The sequence below is a fragment of the Rhinoderma darwinii genome, chromosome 3 (genome assembly GCF_050947455.1).
Source record: "Rhinoderma darwinii isolate aRhiDar2 chromosome 3, aRhiDar2.hap1, whole genome shotgun sequence".
Classification (NCBI taxonomy): Eukaryota; Metazoa; Chordata; class Amphibia; order Anura; family Rhinodermatidae; genus Rhinoderma; species Rhinoderma darwinii.
The window spans coordinates 113,092,703-113,112,552 of NC_134689.1; the positions used below are offsets into that span (position 1 = coordinate 113,092,703).

The following is a 19,850-nucleotide window of genomic DNA, read 5'->3' on the forward strand; positions in this document are numbered from 1 at the left end:
TGCCCGGTTTTCCCAAGCATACACCCCCGAGAAGTGTATTTCTATTGATGAGTCCCTGGTACATTTTAAAGGGAGGGTTCAATTCCGCGAGTACCTGCCGGGTAAGAGGGCAAGGTATGGCGTGAAGATGTATAAGCTGTGAGAGTGCATCAGGGTATACCTACAGGTTTAGGATATATGAAGGAAAGGCCACCCCCAAACCAGACTGCATCCTGGACTACAATAGGTACATGGGAGGGATGGACTTGTAAGATCAAGCCCTGAAGCCCTACAGCGCCATGCGGTGTGGTATAAGAAGCTGGCCGGGCACATCATACAGATGGCATTGTACAATGCGTACATGCTATGTCGATGTGCAGGCCAGACGGGAACTTTCCTGGAATTTCAAGAGGTGATTATCAAGAATCTAATCTTTAGGGACCAAGAAGGGGGGGCACCCAGTACTTCTGGAAGCGGGGCCACATGCATCGTACCAGGGCGGCAACACTTTCCAGGAGAAGTTCCCCAAACTGGCAAGAAGGGAAAAAGTCAAAAGAGGTGCCAAGTCTGCTATAAGAGGGCGATAAGGGATGACACAATATATCAATGTGACACGTGTCCCAAATAACCAGAGCTCTGTATGAAAGTCAGTTTTAAAATTTATCATACATCCCTTGGTTTATAATTTACCCCAATTTTACTTACCCTGATGCACTCCGCACAGCTTATCCCCCCTCGTCTTTCCCCTCTGAGCCCTGCTGTGTGTCCAGGCAGCTGATAACAGCCACATGTAGGGTATTGCCATACCCGGGAGAACCCACATTACAGTTTATGGGGTGTAGGTCTCCGGTCAAAATGCTCACTACACCTCTAGATGAATGCCTTAAGGGTGTCGTTTTTAAAACGGGGTCACTTCTTGCGGGTTTCAACTGTACTGGTACCTCAGGGGCTTCTGCATACATGACTTCGCACTAGAAAATCCCCAGTAGGCCAAATGGTGGTCCTTTCCTTCTGAGCCCTCCCATGGGCCCAAACGGCAGTTTATCACAACAAATGGGGTATTGCGGCACTCAGAACAAATTGCGCAACAGAATGGGGTATTTTGTTTCTTGTGAAAATAAGAAATTTTCAGCCAAAACTACATATTATTTGAAAAAAAATAATTTTGTTTTCATTCCCAGCCCAATTCAAATAAGTTCTGTGAAAAAACTATGGGGTCAAAATGGTCACAACACCCATAAATGAATTCCTTGAGGGGTGTAGTTTCCAAAATGGGGTCATTTGTGGTTGGTTTCTATTGCTTTGATACCTCTGGGGCTCTGCAAATGCGACATGGCACCCGAAAACCAATCAAGCAAAATCTGTACTCCAAAGAACACACAGCGCTCCTTCCATTCTGAGGCCTCCCATGGGCCCAAACGGCAGTTTATCACCACAAATGGGGTATTGCCGCACTCAGGACAAATTGGGCAACAAAATTTAGTATTTTGTTCCCTGTGAAAATAAGAAATTTTGGTAAAAAATTACATCTTATTGGAAAAAATTTCATTTTTTTAATGTCACAGCCCAATTGAAATAGGTGCTGTGAAAAAATTGTGTGGTCAAAATGCTAACAACAACCATAAATGAATTCCTTGAGGGGTGTAGTTTCCAAAATGGGGTCACTTTTGGTGGGTTTCCATTGCTTTGATACCTCTGAGGCTCTGCAAATGCGACATGGCACCCGAAAACCAATCCAACAAAATCTGGACTCCAACAAACATATAGCGCTCCTTTCCTTCTGAGCCCTCCCATGGGCCCAAACGGCAGTTTATCACCACAAATGGGGTATTGCCACACTAAGGACAAATTGGGCAACAAAATGGGGTATTTTGTTCCCTGTGAAAATAACAAATTTTGATCACAAATGACATTTTATTGGAAAAAATGACATTTTTTTTCATTTCAGAGCCCAATTCAAATACGTGCTGTGAAAAAACTGTGCGGTCAAAATGCTAACAACAACCCTAAATGAATTCCTTGAGGGGTGTAGTTTCCAAAATGGGGTCACTATTGGGGGATTCCTACTGTTTTGACACCTCAACACCTCTTCAAACCTGGCATGCTGCCTAAAATATATTCTAATAAAAAAAGAGGACTCAAAATGCACTAGGTGCTTCTTTGCTTCTACGGCTTGTGTTTTAGTCCACGAGCGCAGTAGGGCCACATGTGGGACATTTCTAAAAACTGCAGAATCTGGACAATACATATTTAGTAGTGTTTCTCTGGTAAAACCTTCTGTGTTACAGAAAAAAAAAATTAATAAAATTGAAATTCAGCAAGAAAAATGAAATTTGCAAATTTCACCTCCACTTTGCTTTAATTCCTGTGAAATGCCTGAAGGGTTAAAAAACTTTCTAAATGCTGTTTTGAATACTTTGAGGGGTCTAGTTTTTAAAATGGGGTGTTTTATCAGGGTTTCTAATACACAGGCCCCACAAAGCCACTTCAGAACTCAAGAGGTACCTTAAAAAAAAGGCTTTTGAAAATTTTCTTAAAAATATGAGAAATTGCTGTTTATGTTCTATGCCTTGTAACGTCCAAGAAAAATAAAAGAATGTTCAAAAAACGATGCCAATCTAAAGTAGACATATGGGAAATGTGAACTAGTAACTATTTTGGGTGGTATAACCGTCTGTTTTACAAGCAGATGCATTTAAATTCTGAAAAATGCAATTTTTTCAAAATTTTCTCTACATTTTGCAATTTTTCACCAATAAACACTGAATATATCGACCAAATTTTACCACGAACATGAAGCCCAATGTGTCACGAGAAAACAATCTCAGAATCGCTTGGGTAGGTTTAAGCATTCCGACGTTATTACCACATAAAGTTAAATATGTCAGATTTGAAAAATGGGCTCTGAGCCTTAAGGCCAAAACTAGGCGGTTAATTCCTGTGAAAGCCTAAAGGGCACTTTGTGAATGCTGATTCGAATAACTTGACAGGTGCAGTTTTCAAAATAGGGTGACTTCTGGGGATTTTCTAATATATAAGGCACCCAAAGCCACTTCAGAACTGAACTGGTCCCTGAAAAAATTGCCTTTTGAAATAGTCTTTAAAATATGAGAAATTGCTGCTAAAGTTCTAAGCCTTGTAACGTCCTAGAAAAATAAAAGAACATTCAAAAAACGATGCAAACATAAAGTAGACATATGGGAAATGTTAACTAGTAACTATTTTGCGTGGTATTACGAACTATTACAAGCAGATACGTTTAAATTTAGAAAAAAACTAATTTTTGCTAATTTTTTCTACATTTTGGTGTTTTTCAGAAATAAATACAGAAATTAAATCGACCACATTTTTTCACTAACAAAGTACAACATGTGACGAGAAAACAATCTCAGAATCGCTTAGATAGGTAAAAGCATTCCGATGTTATTACCACACAAAGTAACACATGTCCGATTTGAAAAAAATCGGCTGTGTCCTGAAGGGGTTAAGGGCATAAACTGGGACAATGTCTTCAAAAATAAAAATGCACAAACTAAGGCCTCATGCATACGACCAGAAGGGATTTTGCTGTCTGGAATACGGATCTGACTGCTACAGATACACATCTGTCATATACATAGGTGTCCGCAATTGCGGAAGCGCCTGTAGACTTCTATGGGCGAGTCCGTGCTGCAATTACAGACAAAAATAGAACATTTCCAATAATTTTCAGATCATTTCTACGACACTGACATACACCAGTAAATATATGGAAAGATGTACGTGGCCAATAGAAACGATTTTCGGATGAAAATTACGGTCGTGCGCATGATGCCTAAAAGGGACATTTTTAAAAGCCTCTTAACTCCTTCCCGCCGCAGCCATTTTTCGGATTTTCACTTTCGTTTTTTTCCTCCCCACGTTCCAGAAGCCATAACTTTTTTATGTTACCATCAATATTACCGTATGAGGGCTTGTTTTTAGTGGGACGAGATGTAGATTTTCACAGCACCATTTATTGTACCATATAACATGGTGGAAAACTGGGGAAAAAAATATTTGTGGGGTGAAATAGGAAAAATAACAGCGATTCCTCAATCTTTTCGGTGGTTTTGTTCCTATGGCATTCAACATGCGTAAAAACAGCATGTTAAAGAGGCTCTGTCACCAGATTTTGCAGCCCCTATCTGCTATTGCAGCAGATAGGCGCTGCAATGTAGATTACAATAACGTTTTTATTTTTAAAAAACAAGCATTTTTGGCCAAGTTATGACCATTTTTGTAGTTATGCAAATGAGGCTTGCAAAAGTCCAAGTGGGTGTGTTTAAAAGTAAAAGTCCAAGTGGGCGTGTATTGTGTGCGTACATCGGGGCGTTTTTAATACTTTTACTAGCTGGCCGTTCTGATGAGAAGTATCATCCACTTTTCTTCAGAACGCCCAGCTTCTGGCAGTGCAGACACAGCGTGTTCTCAAGAGATCACGCTGTGTCGTCACTCACAGGTCCTGCATCGTGTCAGACGAGCGAGGACACATCGGCACCAGAGGCTACAGATGATTCTGCAGCAGCATCGGCGTTTGCAGGAAAGTAGCTACAACGACTTACCTGCTAACGCCGATGCTGCTGCAGAATCAACTGTAGCCTCTGGTGCCGATGTGTCCGACACGATGCAGGACCTGTGAGTGACGTCACAGATCTGCACTGCCAGAAGCTGGGCGTTCTGAAGAGAAGTGGATGATACTTCTCGTCAGAGCGCCCAGCTAGTAAAAGTATTAAAAACGCCCCGATGTACGCACATAATACACGCCCACTTGGACTTTTACTTTTAAACACACCTTTTGCAAGCCTCATTTGCATAACTACAAAAATGGTCATAACTTGGCCAAAAATGCTAGTTTTTTAAAAATAAAAACGTTACTGTAATCTACATTGCAGCGCCTATCTGCTGCAATAGCAGATAGGGGCTGCAAAATCTGGTGACAGAGCCTCTAAGTTTATTCTGCGGGTCAATAAGATTACAGCGATACTAAATTTATAAAAAATTTTTATGTTTTACAACTTTTACAAGGGAAAAACTGTTTGTTAAAAATACAAATTGAGTTTTGTCGCCATATTCTGAGAGCCATAACTTTATTTTTCCGCCAATTTAGCGATATGAGGGCTTATTTTTTGCGAGGCAAACTGTAGTTTCTATTGGTATATGAGACTTTTTATTAAATGTTTTGTGGAAGATGAAGTGACCACAAAACAGCAATTCTAAAGTTTTTCGTTTTTTATGGCGTTCACCGTGCGGACTAAATGATATGTTGTAATAGTTCAGACTTCTACGGATGCGTTGTTGATTTTTTTTTTTTACATTGTGCTTGAGGGAAAATGTTATTAAAAAAAACAACAACTTTATAAATTACTGTTTTACTTGTCCCCCTAGGGGACTTTAACCAGCGATCGCTGGATTGCTTGCACGATATACTGCAATATTAGCGTATTGCAGTATATCGTGATACGGACAGTCTCCTATGAAGCCCTGCCTGAGGAGTACAAAGATGGTAGACCTGAGACCTGGGGGACTTAATCAGGCCCACAGGCTGGCATACCAACCAATGGCACATCACTATCGCGCCTCAGGGCGCGTGTCACCTCCGTTTTTAGTCATTTAAATGCTGCGGTCGCTATTGACCTTGGCATTTAACCGGTTAAACGAGCGGGATCCCATTCATTAGCCTGTGAGCCCGCTACATACTCCCCTATCCAACGTGTGCCGTATATATATAGGTTAAATAGGTCCTGTGAAAAATATATACCTTATTAGAAAAAACAAGCAAGAAACAGGATGAAACCGCATTGTCTCCATTTTTGAAGAGATTGTACAATACTAGCTGGCAGCAGATATAGGGCACACCAAAAGGCTAAGGGCTCATCCACACGCTCAGGAATTACCGTTTTTTTTCCAGAAGGAAAGAACGCAGCAGAATACAGTAGCAGCATAGCGGATAAGACAAATCTCATCCACATGCAGCGTAAGATTTTCGAGCCGAAATTGACCTGCGGTGCGTATTTTTCGGACCGCAGCGCGTCAATTCCTGCTACGGAAAGTGTACAGAATTGCAGCGTTTTTCAGAGATGTCTCGATCTCCTAACATTGGGAAAAACGTAGCAATTTCCGCACCATTTAATGCTGTAAAAACCGCAGGAAATAGTGCGTATTTGCCGCAGCGGAAAGCCTTTGAATTCCAGCGAAATTGCTGCAGAAATTTTCTGCAGCAAGTCCGTTGTGTGTGGACAAACTCTTAGGCTATGTTTACACAGAGATTTTTTGCAGGCGGAATTTCTGCCTCAAAATTCCTTTTGGAAATTTGAGCCAGACTTGTCTCCCTGCACGCCGATTTTCACGCCGCGGGCATAAAACGCTGCGAAATGTACTTTCTCTGCCTCCCATTGAAGTCAATGGGCAGTCAGAGGCATAAACGCCCGAAGATAGGGCATGTCCCTTTCTCCCGCGAGACGGTTTTACCGCTCGCGGGAAAAAGACGCCTCCGCCTCCCATTGAAATCAATGGGAGGCATTTTCGGGCCGGTTGCCGCGTAAAAAAACTCGTCAAAAAACTCAGTGTGAACATAGCCTTAGAATAATGAAAGTCAAAAGGGAAAACCCTGTAGTGAATGACTTTTCAGTTGACTGGTTCACGCGGCGTGTATTTTACGCAGCTTTTGGTGCATTTTAAGTCACTGAAAAACGCATCAAAAAACTATTGATTAAAGGGAACCTGTCGCCAGCATTTCACCTATTAAACAAGCAATACCAGATGGTAGTGGGTGAAAATAATTTCTATATAACCAATAATTGTCTTCTTAGTCGGCTCTGAAGCTTTAGTATTCAGTTTTTAGTGTTCCCACACCGTATGCTAATGAGCAGAAAAGTCATATCTTGGATTGAAAAGAGTCAAATCTTCATTCCCCAAGTCTTTCCGAGTGTACTCCGCCTCCTTACTTTTGATTGACAGCTCCTCGACTTTCCACAGCACACTCAATCCCGTGCTTGTGCATTGATGTCCTCTTCTGGTGTGTGCGCACAAAGGGACACCGGATTATTACGATAAAAAGGCGCAAAATGTTTGCAGACCGTTATTTACAGTCGGAGGAGTTTAGGAGAAGGGATAACGACAATGAACTTTTGATAGAAGCGGCCAGTGAGGGATATGTAAAGTTCAATAGGTGAAATGCTGGAGACAGGTTCCCCTTAAGCTTTCCATTTACATCAATGGGAAAGCACGCTGTTAGTGCATACAACTCCCTTTTTTACGCAAGCGTTTTTTTAAAAAAAACACCATGTGTAAGAAAAGTGGCATCGGGTCAATTCTTTGGAGAGTAAAATGCGCCATAACAGTGGGAGTCCTAATTATGTGCCAAAAAACGTGCAAAACGCACGGACAGAACGCTTCAAGATGCCTGTATATTAAAAAGTGCTTCACAAGAAGTGTATTTGACAGTTTTTTGAGCGCCGTGTAAACATGCCCTAAGGAAATTTTTTACTGACGTCTAGTTTCTATTGCAGTGCAGGGGGGGAAACAGAAGACTAATGTAGGCGAGTAGAAGTTTTTTGTTTTTTTTCCATATTGCTAACTTTTTTTTAGTAATGGTGTTTCGTTTTGCAGGTTCCGCTGGACCTTTTGAACTATGTCGTAGATTCGTTGGACTACTTCGATTATATATTTGTTTTAAATAAAATGGTTAACGAGGGTTGTGGGGGGAGTTATTTCAATAAAAAAAGATTTTCTTAGGGTGTATTCACGCAGTGCAGTTTTGATGTATTTTCACCGTGCAGCCACAAACCACATGGCAAAGCTGCGCTGTGTAAATACACCTTCGGCCCTGTTCACACAGTTTTTTTGCAGGCAGAAAAAAAAAATCTGCCTACGCATTCCTTTAGGAATTTTGAGGCGAATTTTGTACTGCCTGCGCTTCTTTGTCCGATTTTCACGGCAGTTTTTGCCTGCAGCCATTTAAGCTAATTCAAGGACTGCGGGCAAAAAACACCACGAAAAATGCTTGAAAACGAGTACCAAAAGGTTTTTTCTGCCTCCCATGAATTTCAATAGGTGGTCAGAGGCGGAAGCTGCGACGACATAGGACACGCCGCTTTTCTTTCCCCGCGAGCGGCCAAAAGCCTCTGTGAACAAGGAGTTATGTCTCGGTTTTTTAATACTTTAATAGCACCTTACTAATGGCAGTTGTCAGTTTGACGATGTCCACTAAGCGGGGCTTAGTATTAGCCAGTAAAAAGGCTAGCACTTACCCCCCCCCCTATTATTACCCAGGTACCCACCACCAACAGGGTACCAGGAAGAGCCGGGTACACTCTAGTCTGTAGTGATGTTGTACTATTAGGCCAGGTTGGGCCAAAACCAGTAGCCCTTCCCACCCTGGTAATGCCAAGTTGCGGCTTCTTTACTGTATCTGGCTAGTTATGAAAATGGGGGGGACCCCACGTCATTTTCGCCAATTATTTATTGATGTTTTTCTTGTTAAATGAAGCTGTTTACGGGAACGCTCAGCCAACAGAGGCACGCGCGTGTGTGCGTATATATATATATATATATATATATATATATATACACACACACACACACACACACACACGTGTCATGGGTTAAAATCATTGAAAAAAAACGAGCCAGTAAGGCCCCATGCCCTCTTCAGTTTTTTCCTTCAGACGGCTAGCACCCTGACCCATTCATTTCAATGGGGCCATGCACACTTCATTTTTTTTTTTTTGACGGTACCGTTGCTCCGTTCCGATCCAAAGTAGAGCATGTCCTACTTTGGTCCGAGATTCCCTGAGGCCCATGCAAGTCAATGGGGCCGTCGAAAAAACTGAAGGCATCCGTGCGGCCGGGCTGAAATACATTACAGAAATATTACATTAATCGGCAGCCACTTATCTCTATCAATCACTGATAGAGAAAAGAGGCTGCTGAATAAAAATAAAATAAAAAGCATTTCATACGTACCCGGTCGTTGTCTTGGTGACGAGTCCCTCTTCTTCCTCCAGTCCGACCTTCCTTTCTGACGCGGCAGCCTCTGATTGGCTGCAGAGGCCGCAGCAGCCTGTGAATGGCTGCAGAGGCGGTCACGTGGGATGAAGAGTCATCCCTGGAGGCCGGCCTTCTGACGTCGTCCTGACGTGCGTGACCGCCACTACAGCCTGTGATTGGCTGCAGCAGCGACATGGATGAAACGTCATCGCTGGAGGCCGGACAGGAGGAAAGGAAGTATGAACTTATTATTCTTTTACATTAAAATTTTATTTTCCGAGCGCCGAGCATGGTACTGTCCAGGGTGCTGAAAGAGTTACCGCCGATCAGTGCAGCCCATTAACTCTTTCAGCACCCTGGACAGTACCATGCTAGGAAACGGAAACACGAAGTGCACACAGCCGCTAAAACGGGTACACGGATCTGTCAAAAACGGCCGTTAAAGCGGTGTCGGAAGTGTGCACGAGGCCTAAAGAGTTGAAAATTATTTTTAAAAGTACAGCGCCACCTGGTGTTCAAAGAGTGTAGCACTGTGCACATTTACCTACTGAGCGGAGTGCTGGTGGACACGAATGATTAGTCACTCGCCCCACAGCCAGGTTTCTGCATAGTAATCTTTTAAGTAATTTTTTTTTTTTATGCCAGAAACACTGCAAATAACTTTAAAATTGCTATTCTCAAAATTTAAGGACTTTTGGTATGAAAATGATTCATGGGATAAGTCTTTTAAAGAGGCTCTGTCACCAGATTTTGCAACCCCTATCTGCTATTGCAGCAGATCGGCGCTGCAATGTAGATTACAGTAACGTTTTTATTTTTAAAAAACGAGCATTTTTGGCCAAGTTATGACCATTTTCGTATTTATGCAAATGAGGCTTGCAAAAGTACAACTGGGCGTGTTGAAAAGTAAAAGTACAACTGGGCGTGTATTATGTGCGTACATCGGGGCGTGTTTACTACTTTTACTAGCTGGGCGTTGTGTATAGAAGTATCATCCACTTCTCTTCAGAACGCCCAGCTTCTGGCAGTGCAGACACAGCCGTGTTCTCCAGAGATCACGCTGTGTCGTCACTCACAGGTCCTGCATCGTGTCAGACGAGCGAGGACACATCGACACCAGAGGCTACAGATGATTCTGCAGCAGCATCGGCGTTTGCAGGTAAGTCGATGTAGCTACTTACCTGCAAATGCTGATGCTGCTGCAGAATCAACTGTAGCCTCTGGTGCCGACACGATGCAGGACCTGTGAGTGACGTCACAGATCTGCACTGCCAGAAGCTGGGCGTTCTGAAGAGAAGTGGATGATACTTCTCATCAGAACGCCCAGCTAGTAAAAGTAGTAAACACGCCCCGATGTACGCACATAATACACGCCCAGTTGTACTTTTACTTTTCAACCTGCCCAGTTGTACTTTTGCAAGCCTCATTTGCATAAATACGAAAATGGTCATAACTTGGCCAAAAATGCTCGTTTTTTAAAAATAAAAACGTTACTGTAATCTACATTGCAGCGCCGATCTGCTGCAATAGCAGATAGGGGTTGCAAAATCTGGTGACAGAGCCTCTTTAACAGGGAAGCAAACAAATATATTAGGAATAGTTTGCATCATGTTAAATGTACTACGTTTAATGTAAAGCTCAGGGCGTATACAGTAAAAAGGCTGTGACGGATGCCCTGACATGGGCATCAGTCACCTATAGTCTATAACGGTATACGTTTTGACCTCAAGGCTACGTCTTGACCTCTCATTTAACGTATACTATTATAGTCTATGGGTGACTAATGCCACTAGTAATCATCCACTCAGACTATATTGATATCCATTTAACAGATACGTTATGAAAAGCTATTGAATAGCCCATGATCATAGTTGCCAACAGTCCTGAATTTGGCAGGACGGTACAAGCAAACTACTGTCCCAGACGTGTCCTGGCAACTGCCATATTCAATTGTATCTGCGTCCATAAGAGGCAGATTCAATTGAATACTGTGGCAGAGCAGGAAGCTATCAGCTCCCTGCTCTGCCATTCAATCCTCCTGGAGAGGAATCCCTGGCCAGAGCGCACTGTGGCACTATCTACAGGGGAGCGGCGAAAGATCAACGGGGAGTGGAGAGATCTACGGGGAGCAGTGGGTGGTACATTCTACTGAAGGCAGAGTGGGGAACCACCTACAGGTGGCACTATGCTGGTCAGCACATATCCCCTAGCCCGTGTGATAAAGTGAGACATCACTTGACTGTAAACAACTGGATAACCAGAGAGAGATTCTGGCCACCATAGTAGTGGTCAGCCAAACTAGTGCAGAAATTTTTGTTTGTTAATTTGTATGCAGAAATTCTGGTAAAAATGCCATGCCCCATTAGCCTAACCCACCATTTAGGACACCCCCCCCCCCCCCAAGTGCCCCTGGGAAAAAACCCTCAAAAACTTGGTAACTATGCATGATGTACACGTTACACAAATGCCATACACATAGGCTCCCATGTTTAAAAAAAAAAAATGCCACGTAGCATACTTTTCTTCGTGGAATCCAATAGCATGGTCTACTTCTCTATTCCATTTAACAGAATGAGTGTATAGCCGTATACCAGCTCGATGGAGGCCAAAAAGACACTATTCTGTTCTTTGTGGTGCCATGGATATGTTTAGCGTGTATGCCGGGAGCTTTCCTATTGTACACGATAAACGAACGTAGGGCTAAACCGATAAATACAAGTTGTATCTCTACAGCCATGTTTACCATGCACAGGAATCACACACAACTGCTCAGGGGACAGGGGAAATTAGAGGGGCACTTCATGTTGCTATGCTAATAACATAGCCTGACAAGCTTGAAATCTGTGGGCGTGGCCATAGACAGTGGTTTATTGTGAATAATGATTGGTGTCTGTGGGGCCCTAAACTCATACATTCAAATTCATTCATAGGAACTGGTATAGGACTTACACGTGAAGCAACAAACAGAGTTTCCCGTATACAGGCAGTTTTAGTTATAATAAGTATTTTCATTGTTTTATTTTTCTTCTCATGCAGCAATATGGAGAGCGGGGCATTATTATGCTGGTGCCTTGGATGTCCAGAGACACCCCTCACCCACCAAGCTTTGGTGCTCTTAATAAAACACTTAGATAAATAGGCACTATCACACATATTATCACACGAACCCTAAAAAAACTGCGGCTCTAGATCATCTATTTACATGTGCAATACCTGTGTATCCAGCCGGGGCTGCAAACGTGGGACCTTCTTTGGACGGCGCCATATTAGACCTGACGTCATGTAAAAAGAAAAAAACAGGGGATTCTGGGAGCTGTAGTACTTTGAGACTACGGAAGTTACATCACGTGTGGTCACATCACTAGAGCGGTTGTAGTTTGGTTTTGTTTTGTGTAAGGTTGAGCGGGAGCCAGTGACTATGTGACTAATGTTACGAAGGAGGCAGCGAGCTCCATCGTGCATTCTTCCTTGTTTTTTTCTGCCCTTACTCCTTTTTGTGTGTGCGGCCGGTATTTGTTGCTGGTGTAAAATGTCTCCGGAAACGATTCGTTGTTCATTTCAAGGGACAGTTGTTTGATAAAGCAGGCGTGCAGGGAGGAATGTCCTGACATGACTGGTTACAGCACGCTGCTAAAGTTGGCTTCTAATTCACCACCAAGTGTAAAGCATTTTTCTTTGGGCCACTTATCTAACACTGCAAACACAGATAGAGATGCCCTGCATCAAATTCAGTGAAGTTGGGCATTAAAGTGGGCAACCAAGAGTGTGATTAAAAGGGTTAAATGACTTGGGCCACAAATCTCACAATGGGTCCTTTTACGCAGGCCAATTATCAGGCAGCCAAGCATTCACAGGACGCTTGTTCCCGATAATTGACCTGCATAAACAGGGCAACGATCAGCCGATGAACGAGCAAACGCTCGTTTATTGGCTGATTGTATAGTTTTAAATGCCCTAAAGTGTAGCTAAACGTTTGACAAACTTCTCACATGTCATAGTGACATGTCAGAAGTTTGGATTGGTGGGGGTCTGAGCACTGAGACCCCCACCAATCGCTAGAACAAAGCAGCTGAAGCGTTCGTGTGAGCGCTCAGCTGCTTTGTGTCTGTTCGGCTATTTCCAGAAATAAATGTATCAGTGTATGGACTCAATAGAAAGTCTATGAGCTCGTACTCCGATACATCAGCTTTCCGGAAATAGCCGAACAGACACGAAGCGGCTGAGCGGTCACACGAACACTTCAGCTGCTTCGTTCTAGCGATTGGTGGGGGTCTCAGATCTCGGACCCCCACCAATCCAAACTTATGACATGTCAGAAGTTCTTCGAACATTTAGCTACACTTTAACCCCTTAATGACCAGCCTATTTTAGACCTTAATGACCTAGCCATTTTTTACGTTTTTCCATCGTCACATTCCAAGAGCTATAACCTTTTTATTTTTGCGTCGACATAGCTGTATAAGGTCTTGTTTTTTGCGGGACAAGTTGTACTTTTCAATAGCACCATTTTGAGGGACATATTATTTATTGATTAACTTTTATTATCTTTTTTTTGGGGGGGAATAGAAAAAAACCTGAAATTTCACCACTCTTTCGCGTCTTAAATCAACGGCGTTTACCGTGTAATATAAATAACGCAATAACTTTATTGAGCGGGTTGTTACGATTGCAACGATACCAAATTTGTATAGATTTTGTATGTTTTACTACTTTTACACAGTAAAAACGCTTTTTTTTCAAAATTATTTGTTTTTGTGTCTCCATATTTGAAGAGCCGTAACGTTTTTATTTTTTTGCCGATGCGGTTGTATGAAGGCTTTTTTTTTTGCGGGAAGACTTGTAGTTTTTATTGGTACCATTTTGGAGTAGATGCGACTTTTTGATCACTTTTTATCACATTTTTTTTAAGTCAGGATTCACAGAAAACTTTTCCATAGTTTTTTATTACATTTTTTACGGCGTTCACCGTGCGGGTTAAATAATGTAATACATTTATAGTCGGGGTCATTACAGACGCGGCGATACCAAATATGTTTAACTTTTTTACTTTATTTTGTTTTTTTAATAGTAAAGCATTTTGTAAGGGGAAAAGCTGGGTTTTTCATTTTTTTTCAAATTTTTTTTTTAAATTAACATTATTCAACTTTTTTTTTACTTTTTTACTAGTGTCATTAGGGGACTTTAATATGCGATTCTCCGATCGCTATTGTAATACACTGCAATACTTTTGTATTGCAGTGTATTACTGCCTGTCCGTTTAAAACGGACAGGCATCTGCTAGGTCATGCCTCCGGCATGATCTAGCAGGCATTCGCTCCAGGCAGACCTGGGGGCCTTTATTAGGCCCCCGGCTGCCATTGGAGACACAGACACTCGGCGATCTTATCGCCGGGTGTCGGTGGGAGAGAGAGGGAGCTCCCTCCCTCTCTCCAAAACCACTCAGATGCGGTGCACGCTATTGCGCACCGCATCTGAAGGGTTAAACGGGTGAGATCGATACTAATATCGATCTCACCCGGCAGAGCAGGGACGCCCCCAGCCCTCAGCTGCCTCCAGCAGCTGAGAGAGATTTGACGCTCCCTGCTCTGTTTACTTTATCCTGATGCAGTGCCGTAAAAAGGCATATGCATCAGAATAAAGCCCGTTAGTGGCCGCCGTTAAAAGGCGTATTGGCGGTCACAAACGGTTTAAATATCGTTGTTGGCAGCACATCTCCCTGTGTAAACAGAAGATGTGCTGCCGACATAATAATGTATGGGGATGAGCAATTGTAACGAGTGTCCGTTCCGATACTAGCTTCTTGTGAAAGGAGCAAAAGGATTGCCGATCAAGTACCTTTAGCTCACTGATTGGGAATCACTCATCAATTTCAGTCCAGGCTGGCCCAAAGTGGTTCTGGGCATAAAAGCTGGCTTAAAAGTGGGCATATGGACACTTTTTTTTTACTGATTTAAATAAGTAACTAGTTACATAGTTGATAAGGTTGAAAAAAGACGCAGGTCCATCAAGTCCAATTTATAATCCTAACGTGTTAATCCAGAGGAAGGCAAAAACCTCCATAAGGCCCTGTTACGCAGAGGTTTTTGCAGTCAGAAAATTGTACCTGTAACAATCACTCCGGGGTTTTTTTAAGTGGTTTGGCACCACACACGTTTTATGACACTTGTTTTGCCACAAATTTTGTGAGGTTTTTTTTGCTGCGTTTTTCTACCTCTGTCTTCAACAGGCAAAAGAAACAAACGCGGGCGTTTTTTCCCATCTCCCATTGATTTCAATAGGGTTTTTGAGGCGTAAAATGTAGGAGTTTTAGCCATTGTTCCTCTTAATGCATAATTGTAACATTTGTTTTCTCGGACATAGTGTATAACCTGACATTTATCCACATTAAACTTTATTTGCCATATACCTGTCCAAGTCTCAAGATTCCCCAAATCCCTCTGTAGTATTACATTACCCTCCTCTGTGTTGATTACTTTGCAGAGCTTAGTATCATCTGTGCAAATACTGAAATTAAACCCTCTGCAAGGTCATTAAAGGGGTTGTCCACTACGGGACAACTGATGATCTATCTACCGGATAGGTCATCAATATATCATCAGTGTGGGTCATACACCATGACCCCGCACCAGACAGCTGTAGCATAGTGGCCGTGCTACAGCTCTGCTCCTCGGCCGCTATTCCATGGCCGGAGCCAACTGCTTCCAGCATGTACGTCCGGTACATGGTGTCCACCAGGGCAGCTGATGTCCGGATGTCGGACCCCCACAGATCATCAACTGAAAACCTATCCGGTGGATATGTCATCAATTGTCCGGTAGTGGACAAACCCTTTAACCCTTTCAGGACACAGCTTGTTTTGGCCTTAAAGAATTTGCCGATTTTTTTCAAATCTGACATGTCACTTTATGTGGTAATAACTCTGGAATGCTTTTACCTTCTCGTGACATATTGTACTTTGTTAGTGAAAAAATTTGGTCGATAAATTAAATATTTAATTGTGAAAAACACCAAAATTTAGAGATTGCAAAAATTAACGCTTTTCTAAATTTAAATGTATCTGCTTGTAAAACAAATAGTAATACCATACAAAATAGTTACTATTTCATATATCCCATATGTCTACTTTATGTTGGCATTGTTTTTTTGAACTTTCTTTTATTTTTCTAGGACGTTACAAGGCTTAGAACTTTAGCAGCTATTTCTCACATATTCAAGAAAATTTCAAAAGGCTATTTTTTCAGGGACCAGTTCAGATGTGAAGTGGCTTTGAGGGATCCATACAATACAAACCCCCATAAATCACCCCATTTTAAAAACTGCACCCCTCAAAGTATTCAAAACAGCATTAAGAAAGTTTCTTAACCCTTTAGAATTAAAGCAAAGTAGGGGTGAAATTTACAAATTTCATTTTTTTTTTGCAGAAATTCATATTTAATCCTTTTTTTTCTGTAACAGAGGGTTTTACCAGAGAAACACAACTCAATATTTATTGCCCAGATTCTGCAGTTTTTAGAAATATCCAACATGTGTCCCTAGTCTGCTTATGGACTGAAACACAGGCCTCAGAAGCAAAGGAGCAACTAGAGGATTTTGGGGCCTTATTTTTATTAGAATACTGTATATTTTAGGTACCATGTCAGGTTTGGAGAGGTCTTGTGGGGCCAAGACAATGGAAACACACAAAAAAAGTCACTATTTGGAAAACTACAGCCCTAAAGGAATTTATCAAGGGGTATAGTGAGCATTTTGACACCACATGTTTTTTGCTGAATGTTGTGGAATGAGGCCGTGAAAATTATTTTTTTTCCAATAAAACGTAGAAATGTTAAATTTTTACAAGGCATAAAGCAGAAAAAACACCCAGACATTTGAAAAGCAATTTCTCCCGATTACAGCAATACTCCATACGTGGTAATAAACTGCTGTTTGGACACACGGCAGGGCTCAGAATGGAAGGAGAACCATTTGGCTTTTGGAGCTCAAGTTTTGATGCAATGGTTTTCGGGTGCCATGTCGCATTTGCAAAGCCCCTGTGGGAACAAAACAGTGCAAAACCCCCAAAAGTGACCCCATTTGGGAAACTACACCCCTCAAGGAATTTAAATGGATCCACCAGGCAGCAGGGGTTTGATCCTACCTACTCCTTTTGCTGCTCCCATTCCCTTCTGGGTCCAGGATCTACGACAACTCCTCCCGCGGCGTTTTGGTAAAGCTGGGGATGATACTGGCTGCGGTCCTCTTCGGAGTTCCCTAGCCATGCTACTTCCATGGGAGAAGTAGCGTTGATTCCTCAAGGCCTAGCGTGCGCTCCACTGTGAGACGCACAATGGCATCTCCACTTCCGGTTAGCGGCGATGCTCCGAAAAAATATGGCGGCACCCACTGCTAGCGTCAGTGAAGATCTACATGGAATCTCTTTTCCCAGAAATGAGAGAGGGGTTAAAGGCCTACAGGAAGTCAAGCAAATCTCCCTCCTTTAAGGATTGGCTGATTTCTCCTTGCTAATCCCGGTCACCTGGCTTAAAGGTCTCCTGGACAGAGTGTTCATTCTCAGGTAGGATCTCTGTTACTGACAACTGTTTTTGGGTTTGTCAAGACTCCTTGGGATGGATAATCTGGTTCTTCTGAGCCTTGCGTGGCCTCTGGATCCATAAGTTTGTTCCAGGGAAGGTGGTGAGATGTTTTGACAATGAGGGTGGAAGAAGTCCAAGAATCACGCTCTGTCCATGATAAGATGTTTGCGGGCCTAAGAACCCAGAGAAAACGAGTATTTCCTATACATAAAAACCTCAATTGAGGATGAATGGAAATTTCCAGAGAAACAGCTCTCCATACCTTATGAAATTAGAGATAGATTCCCCCTGGACGAAGAGGAAAGTAAATCCTTGTCTGAAATACCAAACATTTATATTCAGGTGGCAAAGGTGGGGAAAAAGACTATTCTCCAATTTGAGGACTCTTCCCAACTAAAAGAACCATTAGACAGGAAGGCTGACAGTCTCCTCAAAAAATCCTGGGAAGCTACCTCAGCTCTAGTACAGATGAATATCGATGCCACCTGTGTAGCCAGATCTATGTTTAGATGGCTTGATCAACTTGAGGTTCACCTCAGAGAGGGCACTCCTAGAGAAGATATTATTGCGTCAATCCCCTTCTCTCCAAAGCCACCCTTTCTTTGGCGGATGCCTCCGCAGAAGCCATAAAAATGGTTTCTAGATCTAGCGTACTCTCCAACACCACAAGAAGAGCCCTGTGTAAAGGATTTGCCTGACACAGCTTCTGTTTCGACGCCCGTGGTTAATCAGCCTGCACCTGTTCCTAGGTCTGCTAGAGTGACTCGATCTGCTACCACTCAGGCTGGTAGGCTGAGGAGTGGGAGAGCCTATCGCAGCCTGGCCAGACGGTTCTAGCTCCCGCCCTTGGTCTACTTATACCTTCATTTGCTGCTTGTCCTTTGCCTGTGATTCTCCTGTTTCCTGGCTCTGCTGTTTCTGCTGTTACCATTGACCTCTGCTTAATATTGACCCTGGCTTGACTGACTATTCTCCTGCTCTGCATTTGTTACCACGTACACTCTTGGTTTGACTCGGCTCGTCCACTACTCTGTTGCTCACGGTGTTGCCGTGGGAAACTGCTCCACTTCCCTTGCTTTTGTGTACCCTGTCTTGTTTTGTCTGTCGTGCACATATTCAGCGTAGGGACCGTCGCCCAGTTGTACGCCGTCGCTTAGGATGGGCTGTGCAAGTAGGCAGGGACTGAGTGGCGGGTAGATTAGGGCTCAACTGTCTGTCTCCCTATCCTGACATTACATAATCACAGGCCCATTTACCTTTTCTTCCCTAGTCCCTGACACACTATGGACCCCCTTGAGGCCCTGGCTCAGCAAATGCAGGGTCTCTCCCTACAGGTCCAAGACCTGGCTCAGAGGTGCAACCAGCGTGATGCTACCCAGGTAGTACCCTCCACACCACCTCTTGAACCCCACCTCAACTTGCCTGACCGGTTCTCAGGGGACCGGCAGAGTTTTTTTTTCCTTTTGGGAAAGTTGTAGGCTCTATTTCCGTTTAAGCCCCCACTCCTCAGGTTCTGAGAGCCAGCGAGTGGGTATAATTATGTCCCGGCTCCAGGACGGCCCCCAGGAAGGGGCCTTCTCCTTGGCCCCTGACGCCCCTGACGAGACTGACAAGACTACCTTTGCCGAGAGTCAGCTGGTGACCTTACGTCAGGGTAAGAGACCCGTTGAGGAGTACTGTTCTGACTTTAGGAAGTGGTGTGTAGCTTCTTGGTGGAATGACCCAGCCTTGAGGTGCCAGTTTAGATTGGGTCTGTCGAACGCTTTGAAAGACCTGTTAGTTAGTTATCCCTCTTCTGACTCTCTAGATCAGGTTATGGCTTTAGCGGTACGTCTTGACCGACGTCTCAGGGAACGACGACTTAAACGTTTTTGTGCCTTCTCCTCTGGCTCCCCTATGATGGCTCCCGAGGCTCCGTCGCTCCGTTCTTCCACGGAAAACTCAGATGAACCGATGCAACTCCGTGTCTCCCCAACAACGTAGAGAGTTCCGCAGGAAGAATGGTCTCTGCTTCTACTGTGGGGATGGCAAGCATCAAGTGAGCGACTGTCCTAGGCGTAAGAATAAGCAGCCAGAAAACTTCCGCGCCTAAGTGATCATCGGGGAGGTCTCTTGGGCGCACAGGTATTTCCCGTATACATGAAACCTAATAAGATCTTGCTTCCCTTTCAGGTCTCTTTTTGTGGTAGGTCTGCCACCGGCAGTGCCTTCGTGGATTCAGGGTCTTCTGCTAATAATATGTCTGTGGAATTTGCTATGTCTCTAGCTATGCCATTGATTGATTTGCCT

The 19,850-nt window shown here is 43.2% G+C and overlaps 1 protein-coding gene across 2 annotated transcripts in view; it reads right to left on the reverse strand.

Moving 5' to 3' along the window:
- RRP7A (ribosomal RNA processing 7 homolog A) overlaps positions 1-12,324 on the reverse strand; it is a 65,059-nt gene extending 52,735 nt beyond the window's left edge. The window contains exon 1 of one of the 2 annotated variants that reach the window (XM_075860037.1): positions 12,202-12,324. In XM_075860037.1, the coding sequence (XP_075716152.1) occupies positions 12,202-12,253 (52 nt within the window). In that variant the 5' untranslated portion in view covers positions 12,254-12,324. Of the gene's footprint in view, positions 1-8,736; positions 8,813-12,201 lie in introns of those variants that run through there. The other variant, XM_075860038.1, reaches the window with a different exon arrangement.
- Between the last annotated feature and the right edge of the window lie 7,526 nt (positions 12,325-19,850).